Source organism: Cyprinus carpio, chromosome A15 (genome assembly GCF_018340385.1).
Source record: "Cyprinus carpio isolate SPL01 chromosome A15, ASM1834038v1, whole genome shotgun sequence".
Lineage (NCBI taxonomy): Eukaryota > Metazoa > Chordata > Actinopteri > Cypriniformes > Cyprinidae > Cyprinus > Cyprinus carpio.
This window is the reverse complement of record NC_056586.1, coordinates 19,942,539-19,955,220: the sequence shown is the minus strand read 5'-3', so window position 1 is coordinate 19,955,220 and position 12,682 is coordinate 19,942,539. Positions and strand designations below refer to the sequence as shown.

Below are 12,682 nucleotides of genomic sequence, written 5' to 3'. Positions count from 1 at the left end.
CACTTTAAATCTCCCAGTGTGAATTATATTTTGCGATTTGACAGTTCTGTTTTGCAATTGTCACACTTTTAATTGCATCTTTATTTCTGATAATTGCCACTTTATATGCATCTTTATTGCACTTAATTGAAATTTTATTTCTTGCAATTGCAATGCTATATCTCACATTTGTATGCATTTGTTGTATTGCTGGGCCATTTAAAATGAACCAGTGAAAGTAAAAAGGTAAAAGTAAAGGTGAAAGTAAAAATACTAAAAGAAAAATGGTGACCAGGAACTAATATATACAATATTAACCTTTGTAAATGTTTTAACATTAAAATCTAAATGTTAATATAAAAATGAATAAATAAGGCACACTTCTGATGTGCATTCAATAATGCGACTCTGAATATCATCAAATATCAGGAACATATGGCAGGAGTCACAGGATAATTATTTCAACTTACACGTGCCAGTAACTCTGTGTACATTTTTACAGGACCATTACAGTTGTGGTAAAATGTACACTGTGTAATGCAAAAATAACAATCTCTGTAAAATGAATGGGAATGGCAGCGTTAACAGTCACTTACAGTGTGTAAAGTGAAAAGAAAACACTGCTTGCCCCTTTTCATGTATTGCAACACTTTGCGCTCAACAAGAAACTTGTAGAACGCTTGAGTAACATTCACAGTGCAGAATCCTTTTTGGCTGTTTGGATCAAGTCTTTTATACAGCTGGGAATGAGGAGGCCTCCTTTTACTGTGGCTTTAGAGAAAAAACGGGCTAAAGGAAAGGAGGTAAGAGGACTAGATCTAATCAGGGTTACACTTGCAACACTTTTTTCATGAGAGACGACATTTTCTTTTTTCTTTTCTTTTTTTTTTTTATGGTAGTAACTTCCAAATATGCAGCATCCAAAAATGACAGATTATATTATTTAAAAGGATACTGAAGATAGTTTACACTTAAATTTGTAACTGGTCACCAGAATTGTCACCATTTTAGTCACTTTTTTGTTTTTTGTCTTTTGACTAGATCATTTTAAATGGTCTTATGGTTTGACAAATTGATTTTTAAAAGTATAAATGTTGCATGTAATCGCTCTGTGTGAGTTCCATAAAAAACTGCATAATGCATAATTATAAAATAACCAGCTGTTTAAAGTAGTTGTAAGTGAAATACAGCATATACAAATTGTTTGTGCATTGTAATATCTGACGTTACATATTTCATAACCTGAGTTATATATTGCGTGTGATTTTGATAAGCATGTTTGCATGCGTGCGACAGGCACATGGGAAATCTGAGCTTGTCACTGTGAATCACTGACCTTGTCCGGTGTTTGGTCACCCTTCTTATCTGCTTTTAAATGTTAAAGCCCTGAGGTTTTGTTAAGGGCAGGTGCATGTTTTCCTTTCTCTTGATGAAAATGGACCACGTTTTTGTGAGTGTGTGTGAGATATAGAATGAGAGGGAAGCACAAGGCAACGTGTTAAATGAATGAAGGCAACAGTCAGGGTTGCCAGCTGGCCCCCTTCTCTCATTTAACACCACAGATACAGCTCTGATTTTCTATGCATTCTGTGCTTGTGAGTGCACAGGAATATTCAGTATTTCCATTTGTTGCTGACCACTGAAGTTCCATACTGGAGGGTTCATGAAAATAAACTCTTTGTGAAGATAAGTGTATCAGTCAGTGAAATATGTTTTTTTATTTATTTGTTTTTTTTTTATTTAGTTGACCACTACAAGAAGCTTCAAGAGAAACTTAGGGATCAATATTAAGTAATACTGCTAATATATATTTGTACTTGTTTTGTCTACTTGTGAGGACCAAATGTCCTCACTTATATTGTGAAATACTGACAACCCACTAGTGAGGACATTTTTATGGTCCTCACTAGTTAAAAAGGCATTTAAATCATCCAACAGATGTTTTTATTTAAATCTAGTGTGCTGCACATGTTTCTGTGATGGGTAGGGTTGGTGATAGAAAATGTCATTAACCTGATAGAATATCAGTGGAAGTCTATGCAATGTCCAATGATATGTCGAAACAAAAGTGTGTGTATTTTTTTTTTTTTTTTTTGTGTATTTTGTTGTTTTTTTAAATTATATTATAAAAGTTGTTTTGAGTTCTAAATGGTCACAAAAATGACTCATATTAGTTTTGGGCAATTAATAATCAAGAATGAATGTCAGAGAACTTGGATGCTTTTTTAGCGACATATCAAATGGTGCCATTTATTTGTTACAAGTTTGAATATCAGTAAAAACAAACAAACAAACAAACGTTGAGTCTCTTTTCAAGACTATACACTTAATTATACACTCCTAAAAATGGACTAACCCAGCTGTTGGGTTAAATATTTAAAAATTTAACCCAGCTGCTGGGTTAGTCCAAATTTGACTCAAAGTTGGGTTGAAACAACCCAGCATTTTTTAGAGTGTAGGCTATACATGGGAATAATGATATATGTGAGACTGCATGCCATATTTGTACATTTTGTTTTTTCACATTGACTATTTAAGTGCCAGAAGGCGATAAGCGTCTAAAATATAAATTTGACTATATTCATTCAAATGTAATGTAAACCTAACATCTAATTTTTATAAAAATTTAATACCTGTTATATGTAATTTACCAATTTCTACTAATCATTCCACTTATGGAATGATCTGATCTGCAAGATGCAATTTGCTTGCTAAACTAATAAATCTGACAAAACCAACCAATCCCAATTGAGTAGCATGATTTCATGCTATCAGTACCTTGAAAAATCCTGCCAGGAATAATCTTTGTCTTTCACAGTTCATCTCTCTAGATTATGTTCTTCAGTTGGTGTCAGAAAGGAATGTTTTTCGTCCTCCACCAATCAGGCTCCTCCTGTGGTTTAATGTGTGTTTTTGTGGAGTGTGGTTGGAGGTTAATGAGGGGGTTAGCAGGGTTGCTAACCATAGCCTGGTCTGGGACATTTAGGTCAACTGATGAATGGCTGGGTAAATTGTAAATCAGCCACTGGAGAGCGAAGAGCCAGATTCCTCATAGCACTGATGTCACCTCCGTGGTGCCTTTAACAGATCCAGACTTGAATGTTCTCAGCCTGAGCCAGATGTTCAACCCCTCAGATCCTCTGTTATTCCCTCCTCTACTTGTGCAAGATTCCTTGTTATTCCCTCTTTTCCTCTTTGGGATTCCGTTATCCCTTCTCTGCTTCGGCGAAACTCTCTTCTCTTCCCAGGGTGTCTCTTTGGGATTCAGTTGTTTTCCATTTGTGAGATTTTCTGACTAGGCTTCCTAGTCACTGTTCCATTTTATTCATGCTTCCTACTCCTTATGAATATATATGTGTGTTTCCATAAAATCCCATTCAAAGCAATGCTCCAATGTATCCTTATATCATTTAAAGCAATATTCTGGGGTAAACACTGTACATATTTGGTGTACCTTTATACGCCAAAAAATAATTCAGACATTTGAATCAAATGTGCTTTCTTTAGAGTCTTTGTTGGAGTAATACTTATGCTTTTCCATAAGAAGCAATGGTGAGATGTATTTTCCTTCTTGAATCAATTTCCTTGTGTTCAAGTGTTCAAAGTTCAAAGTGTTCAAAACTACCAGTCTATTCAGCTTGTCCAGGCAAGGAGAGACCAATTGACCACCTTAGGCTAATAGGTTAAAGACATTTACCAGCAGGACTGAGAACTACACCATCAGAAATGTTATTTAAAACACGATTGCTTTGGATAAAACTCCTTAAGTCTGTGAAATGACATAATCACACTAAAGTATGCTAATTACGTAAACATACCTAGTTTGAAAAAATTATGCACACATTTAAAACAAACTCATTATAATTTCTGTTCTTTCTTTTCAGGATGGTTGACACAAAGTGCTAATTAGCACAGAGGAACCAGTTCAGTCCAAATGGTGGAACATGATGAACATGGCAGTTTTTGGCATCATACAAAAACTCTTCTGGACATTCCTTATGGCTAGCTCCAAGCTGTAATTTGAAACATGGACGATCAACCCATGATGACTTTAGAAGGACAGAAGTCATCAGCTTTGCAAGAGGCCCCAAGATTGACTTTCTCAGTAGAGCTTTCAATGGCAGACTCAACCATGGATAAAAACTTGACCTTGAAAGATACTTTTGATTCACTATCATCTGTTATAGATGAGCCTTTGGAAGATCAAACAGAATTTGAGATGAAGAATAAAAGTTCATTAGAGAGGATCAATCAAATTGTACCACTGCTGGTCAACAAAGACGGACCTTGTCTTCAAATCTTGAATCTTCTCACAAAAGAAAAGACAAAGAAATACATTGAACATCAAAGCACTTCTGCTCCTATATCATCCCCAAAACTTGAACTAAATGCCATTTATTGTGAACATGACTTCCAAATGGATGCTGAGACTGGGTTCAGCTATTTTTTGACTCGCTCAGATGGTCCAGTGACCAACAGCTGTGATGTAGACTCCTCAAACACCTCATCTACTACTTATCCTTTTTCTAATTCGACGGTCAGACATATATCAGAACCCGCTCACTCTTTTGCATCCTCTCCAGTGGGACCATCTCACACTGAGCACCCTTACTCAGCTCCTTTGCCAGTCTCCAAGGGGGCTGATCTACCCCGAATCATCAAACACAAGCCCAGCTCCATTACCTTTGCAGATTATGACAACTTTTTGGGTCTGATCAAGAATGCCCAAGCCAATGAAGCTTCAGATGCTTGTGAGACCTCTTCTGAAGATGAAGGCCATGATGTGGTCTTCCATGATGATAGCGATGACATGTTTCCCAAGTGCAAAGAGTTTTTCCAAAGCTCCAGACAAAACGGGGGTGGATTGGAGAAACAAAGGAGGAAAGGACCCTGTGGACATGCACATGGTAAAAGAAGTTCCAGGACCAATCTGCCACCCACCGGAAGCAGCAGCTATGAAGCGGAGGAGGAGAGCAGCAGTACAGAGGTGAGGGTCTGGTGTTGGTTCGATGTTTAATAGGCCTTTAGAGAAGCTTAGCTGTGTCTTTAAGCATGATATCTTGTTTCATTTTCACTGTCTTTGTATTTAAAAATTGCTTTCAGTTCAGCACTGTATTAGTTTTTCTCAAACGTTCTTGTTTTTGGCTCAACCTATAAACACTAGGTGTTAAAATTCTGAAATGAATTCAAAACAAATACATTAGTACATTTAAACTGTTTTGTTGATCATTTCAGCTTTAAGTGCTATTCAAATTTCCAGATTTTTAGAGAAGGCACACATATATTCTTTAGGAAAGTAAAAATGACTTGATTCACATTCTAACTTTGAGATCCCATGTTTCTACTCCACAAAGTGATATATAGGATTACCAGCTGATGGACCTACGATGCCATAAAGTGAAGCTTTCATGAGCATCTGTCATGGCCTCTTGTTTTCATGGAATGCCGAGTCTGATATCCTTCCTGTCTCCTGTCAGAGCGAACATCTGTTCAGCGGTGAACTTAGCCTTCCCTTACTTTCAAATCCATTTAGCTGGAGCCAGTCATGGATGATTTCCATTTTCCTACTAACCTCCTGCCTGACCTGACTGTTGGCAACCTGTGACCTCCCCATCCCAAGTTTATTGACCTTTAAAGAGGTGTCACGTGGACAAATATGAAACACAATAGCTTATTCCCTACCATGCTTGATTAAGAAACTCTGTAAAAAAAAGTCCCATAACATTCATACCAGAGATAACCAGGACAAAGTGTAAAGTTGATCACACCCTCTTATTCTATTCTTATCGCTACATAAGCACAAAGTCAATGTTGTTGAGTAGTTCTATTCATTTTGATATCTTTAGCTATTGTTTGTCATTAGAATAAGTAGCCATTCCTTTAAAATCATCATGTTTTTAATCAATTTTTTACTTTTTTTTTTTTAAGTATTTATTTTAATAGATAAGATTTTAAAAGATTCTATACATTCTATTTATTATATAACTTTTAGTAGATGTTATTGTCACGTGAATTTTTTGCAGTCTTCATAAATTTATTCTGGGTTTCGCAGCGACATATACTGTAGGTAATTTTACATTAGCACCCCTCTGTTCTGCACGTGCTCGACTCTCCTCTTCCCTTCTTCATTCTTTGTTCACGCGTGATTTAAAATGAAACTGTGAAACAATGTGGTGCCCCTCACGTGAGCGCTGACCTTGCCACATTTGAACCTTCTTAAGAAATACCAGAATAAGCTGTCTTTGGTTATGAACAGAAAAATCTGTTTAAAAATATTAGTTAAATATTTCAAAAACTATAAATGTCATATGGAAATTAAATCGTAGATATTTAATATAGTCCACAATTATTGAGATTTTTTTTAATGTATTTTCCCTTTTCACCTTTTGGTGGCGCTCTATACAAACCTTTACCCATATTGTGGCCAATAGCACTGGTAGAGTTACTTGTTTATGTGGATTTTATGTGTGCGTTTGTCTTGGAATTGTGGAAAACTCTGCATTTTTAGCAGCCTGTCCATATCCCTGTGAGGAAAGACATTCAGTTTGACAGAGAACGGTTCTGTAACAAAAAAATAGGAGAATTTTCTTCCTCCTTAGAGTCTTATCTGACCTGGATTTGAAGCAGTTCAGCAAACAGATTATGGCTGGTGGCCTTTAAGGATGACATGTTGCTACATTCTCTCGGTGGAGGTGGCTGGCACGCTCAGTGGGTGGCATGGCCATGGCAGGAAGCCCAGAGCAATGCCAAAGCCAGGCACTTGACTCCTCATTTCCATGTCAATGGGCCAGTGCTGAGATTTACAATGTGGCCAATTTGCGGCGGTGCAGTTATGGTCCTCGGCCATTCTGTCCAGCGTGGAAGATAACAATGATGAGCTGATCTGGTGGGACTGACTCATACCGGCCTAGTTGCCATGACAAGTGTATTTTCTCACGACTGACAAGGCGGAAATGGGTGTTGTAACCGATGCTGGGTTAATGAATACCACACATTCTGTGCAAGGAACAGATTCCAATGGAGCAAGACACTATGTTTTTCATTAAAAATCTGCATATCTTAGGCAATCAGTTCTTTATATTTGTTGTTTTTTAAGAATAATAGTAAATACCGGTAAGTGAAATTAGAAACACTTTACAGTATTTATTTGGTGTGTACAGCATGCAGTACTTTAACAGCATTTAATATTCTAGATTGTGCATTATACTTATAGCCTACATTTTTTGACATTTTCTGTTGTGTAAATTACTTATTAGTTCATGATATGTATTATGAACAAACATGAATGAACAATAAATAACAGTATTTGTAGATAGGCTGCATTAATATTATTAAATATCAACAAGTCTGCGATTATTTATATGATCAAAACCATAATATTTTGAAATACTATTGCAATTTCAAATATTTTTTCTATTTTAATATAATATGAAATGTAATTTATGCCTGTGATGCAAAGCTGAATTTTCAGCATCATTGCTCCAGTCTTCAGTGTCACATGATCTTTCAGAAATCATTCTAAGATGCTGATTTACTGCTCAAATTTTTTTTTTTGAAAACAGTTGTGCTGCTTTATAATTTGATGAAAACCTTAATACATTTTTTTAAGATTCTTTGATGAATAGAAAGTTAAAAGGCTCAGCATTTATTTGAATTTATTTGTATATTTTAAAGCATTACCATAAACTCAGAAATAAAACCTTAGCTTTAAAGTCTGATTATTAACTTTATTGAACAACATCTTCCTTTATTTCTGAGAAGACACTAATTGTTTTCACTCAAGACTCTGCATGGGGGTCAGATTTGAACATTATAAACAAATGCATCGTCTTTTGTCAGAGTTAATGGTCCGTCGCAGAATGGCACGACAGAGTGGCGCTGATGTCTTAAGAGGGACAACAAGAAAGGCTTCTTGCTAGTTTTGGCTTGTGAAACTCAAAGGTCAGGCAGACTGGACATTGTAAGGTCATGACAGATTCAGACCCCTACTTGGTATCCTGGTCCTCTACATTTGTGTTTGCAGCCCAAACTCAGCACCTCTTCATCATCACCCAAACCTGGAAAAAAATATAATAAGAGGGCACATCTGTTTTCAAAATAGATGATAAGAAGAAGTTTTTCTTGAGTAGCAAATCTGCATATTAGAATGATTTCTTAAGGATCATGCGACACTGAAGACTGGAGTAATGATGCTGACATTTCAGCTTTGCCATCACACAAATAAATAACGTTAAAATATATTGAAATAGAAAACAGCTATTTTGTGATAATATTTCAAATATTACTGTTTTTACTCTATTTATGATCAAATGCCACCTTGATGAGCATACTGAAAAAAAAAAACTTTTGAATGGTAGTGTATCATTTAAAATTGTTCTAGAAAGGCAGAGACTGTTGTGCCTCTTTGTTCAGTCTCTGAAAGAATGTCAGCATCTTGAGTCTAATTGGTTAAGTGTCTTACCACCCACATTCCTTGAGATTTTACATGCCTTGTATGTGACCCCCCTTTTCAACCGAACCATGTATTTCTGCTGCCTGAGACAAGTGTGTCCCATTTTAGCATGACAGCCGTCAATAGCATCATTGTGTGAGGATGAGAGGGAGCCGTAATCTTTGCCTTGGGGCTCCAGATCCCATGAAGGACTTTAGTGTTTCCGCCTGCTGTGGCTCCCTCACCAGGACGTTACTGTTAAATGTTCCTCACAGTTCATCTTTGCCCTCTTCCTGCTCTTTGGCCCCTCCACTTCCTGTTGGTAAAGGGGCAACTCTGTTGATTTACGGCTTGGTGAGTGAGGTAGGTGAAAGTAATTTATAGCCCAGGAACCCTGGGCTCTGTCTGAGCTGGACAGGACAGTCTATTTATAGTCTTTGGCAGGGGTGTCTGGGGAGCAGTGAAAGTAGCAGTGAGGAGAAAGAAGAGCAATACCACACGACTATGTTTGGACCTCAATGCCAGCTGGGTTGATCGCAAGTGTTGGTTCAAATGAGTGTGGCACTGGGACATTTGTCTAATATGAATGCTAGTATATAACTGCTATTATCTTATCTTATCTTATCTTATCTTATCTATCTTATCTTATCTTATCTTATCTTATCTTATCTTATCTTATCTTATCTTATCTTATCTTATCTTATCTTATCTTATCTTATCATTTTCTTCTTTGTCTATTGATCTATTGTTCAATCTAGTGTTCTATCCATTGTTCTGTCTATCTATCTATCTATCTATCTATCTATCTATCTATCTATCTATCTATCTATCTATCTATCTATCTATCTATCTATCTATCTATCTATCTATCTTTTTCATATGTGTATGTGTTTGTGTGTTTGTGTTTTTATTTTTTGTGTATTTTGTTTTTTCTTTTAAGGATTTGAGGAGTGTGAAGTAATTTCTATTATTTCATTGCTGACTCATCAAGTTGGTTATTGTGTACATCAAAAGAAACACAGACCCTTGACTGAATGGCCGAGTCTAATGTGAGTCTAATCAGTTTTATTTTTAGTGTTTGTTTGTCTGTGATGTCCTATGTCTCTTCTGTCTGCATGCAGGAGTCTTCTCAGGTCCTGTCTCCCTGGTCTGAATCTATGATCCAGCTAATGAAGAGATTAGATCAGCTCAATCTGTACATAGAGGAAGCTCTCAGTGCTGGCTCTTCCCCCTCCCACACACCCAACACCGCCCGGAGACACACCACTAATGACAGAGCATCCCTGCAGGTCACTCTCGCTTTGTTTCATGTTAAATATAATGTACATAGTTTGTTGATCAGTAATCGTTTGATGGAAAATATGGTGCCTTATAGCTTCTTTGAAATGTGCATAATCTGTTTTTGGATTTTATCCAAATCATATCTGATCAATTGTCTATTCTATTCTATTCTATTCTATTCTATTCTATTCTATTCTATTCTATTCTATTCTATTCTATTCTATTTTTTGATAGTGTACTTTCAAAGTGGCTTTATATATATATATATATATATATATATATATATATATATATATATATATATATAAACACACATAAACAATAGCTTGATGTGCTAGTGCATGGTGTCTGTCTGTGACATGGGTTAAATAGAACGTGCTGCATGCTGGCAGAGACTAGACCAGACTGGAGACACTGACACAGAGCTCCATTGTCTTGGGAGTTTGCCATGGGGAACTCTCAATGCTGTTTCAAAAAAAAAGCTCATGCAAACTCGCAACATATCCACCCTGTAGCAAGGGTTCATAGCAAGAGACAAAAGTTTTGGTTCCTCAAGACAATGATGTCTTGTGCTTGGCGATCTTTTTGTATCACTATGTCCTTTAGCGATAGTTAGTGGAAAGACTTGATGGTTTCAGAGCCCTCACGACATCCATCATGAGACAAGATTTACGGCTGCATGTTACTCTGGACTAGGTCATCATTTTTCCCTCAAGTCCTTCCATGCTCTTTAAAATGTTCTGTTGAGATTGTGTCTGCCTGTGTGTCTCTAGCAACTGACCACTTCTCATAGTCATCTCCAGAGGTCATCCGTTCCAGTCAAAGTGTGTCCCATCCCACGCTAAAAGCTGTTGTACTGTCGTTTCAGAGTGGAGCTGTGGGGGTGAACCAGTCCCTCAACTGGAAAAACATGGCTAGAAGAACTGACATGAGGGAACGGCATGGCCAAGAGAGACATGCGGGAGCCACTTCCTCTCAGGGAAGATCACATGGTAAAAAGACAGAGGTGAGCATCTGAACTTACTTTTATATGATTTTTCTTTGTGTTGTATTGAATTGTTTAGTTTGTGGTTAGTAGCTGTCAGTTTTAAAATATACAATGTCTATATACTGTAAGTATATTATTATATTTTCTTATTAATGTAATTAAATTCATAAATTGAACTGTGTCAAAAAGTATCCAAATATTTTATTAATGTTATTGATTTATAACTCAGAATTCTTGTATTGTTGGTATTTGGTTTAGTTTCGACTGAGAAGAGTTGAGCAGTAGACCATGTGATCAGTGGCTTAGCTTTGCTCTGTGAAGCGTTTCCTAATGAACACGTTGTGTGTCAGTGACCAGGGCATACGTCCATTCTGAGAAGTCTCTGAGGTTGAGGTTGATGTCCTGGGACTGCATTTCTAATGGGTTTTCTGCATTAGTGGGACTAAGTTAAATAGATTTTCCTTTGCTAATCCAAACAGGATTCCCCTTTAGTCTGGGGAATTGAATTAATGAATTCAGAGCGACACCAAAGGAACTCTTTTAGTGGGCCATTTAAGGCCATCACATTTGGATTTCAAACCAGTGTAGCTTAGTTTAAAAAGTGATTTTGAAACATCTAAACCAGGTTTTATAATGAGATTTTTTGATAGTTGTTTCAATGTAAACCATCCTTTTCCAAAATGTTTTTAAATTAAGTCCTCTATAATTATCAAGCATTTATTTGATCAAAATTTTTGTAATATTGTGAAATATTATTACAGTTTAAAACAACTCTTTTCCAATTTATTATATTTAAAGGTCTTGCATTCTTCGGTTTTGACCTCAGGTTTACTACATAAACGTTAAAGAATGCAGTATTTTTGTTGTGAAGGTAAGGGTTTAGTTTCTGGCCGTATCTTTTAAACATTTGGAGTTTGTTTGCAACCAGAGAAGGCTTTTTTGGAGAGACTGTGCTTGTCCTGCTGTTTAAAGGAAGCACAGAGAGACTTGACAACTGAGCGATTTACGAGTTTGGGGCTCACGTGGAAGATACAGAAAGGAATGTTCTATCATTCTGGAAACGAATCCGACATGCAAAGGATGGAAAACAAGCCTCTTCACGGTCGATAGCCACTGCTGATTTACAGCCGTTTTAGTCCGGTTTCAGATCGACCGCAATTTATGGTGGACTTCATGGACTTTTGTCTCAAGCCACCCTGGCCTGCAAAGAGAACAAACAAACAATCGCCAGCTCTTCCTTTTAGCTCATCGTGAATATATTTCATTTCAAAGGAATACACTCTCTTGCATTGTTCCACAACAATATCTGATAAACAACAGTGGGTTTAAATGAGCACAGGATCTGTGGGAATTCTGTCCTTTTCCGTCCGGCTGGAGAACTGGGCCAGATGTGTTTGTTTAATCTCTGCACTGCTGAAGCGGCACTGGTAGGTTCTGCGGTCCGTGTTTGGGAACCCCACTAAAGGCCTCTGGCAGGGATCTGGGATGTGATGGTGTTTGTTAGAGTGTGTGAGAGCGCAGGAGGGAGAGTTGGATTGGATTGGAGGGGGTAATAGAATGATTTGGCTTTGTACACTCTGTCGAAATGAAGTCTTGAGGTTCTTGGAGAAGATTAGCAGGTCAAAAGCTCCAGGGGCATGTGGAGGCCTTCGGTCCACTGGAATAAATGTAGGCCACCCTCATGGAGACGACAAAGCTCCATTGGCATTTTACCAACTGTCTTCTAACATTAACACAATTTGTGATTCTCACCCAGCCTGCTATCCTCGTTCACCTCTTGTTGTTGTGAAGAAGGTGTTCCTGCGGTCACACACATCTGCTACTTGGTCTTGAAGGTTTTTGTTATTTTAGTACATCAAGTTAAACAAAATGAAACATATTGAAATGTGAAATAAAATGAAATATATTTGTATATTTATAAATATTTTTCAGTAAACTTTTTTTTTCTGTTCTGGCAAGAATGTACACTGTGTTATTTATTTATTTTTTTCATTTTTTTTTTT

General features: G+C 37.0%; 1 protein-coding gene across 5 annotated transcripts in view; it reads left to right on the top strand.

The window, feature by feature from the left end:
* LOC109104380 (stAR-related lipid transfer protein 13-like) overlaps positions 1–12,682 on the top strand; it is an 88,481-nt gene that overhangs the window by 17,566 nt on the left and 58,233 nt on the right. For 3 of the 5 annotated variants that reach the window (XM_042771418.1, XM_042771417.1, XM_042771416.1), the window contains 3 exons: positions 3,864–4,966; positions 9,532–9,699; positions 10,560–10,697. In XM_042771418.1, the coding sequence (XP_042627352.1) occupies positions 4,007–4,966; positions 9,532–9,699; positions 10,560–10,697 (1,266 nt within the window). In that variant the 5' untranslated portion in view covers positions 3,864–4,006. Of the gene's footprint in view, positions 1–3,863; positions 4,967–9,531; positions 9,700–10,559; positions 10,698–12,682 lie in introns of those variants that run through there. The other 2 variants (XM_042771419.1, XM_042771421.1) reach the window with 2 other exon arrangements.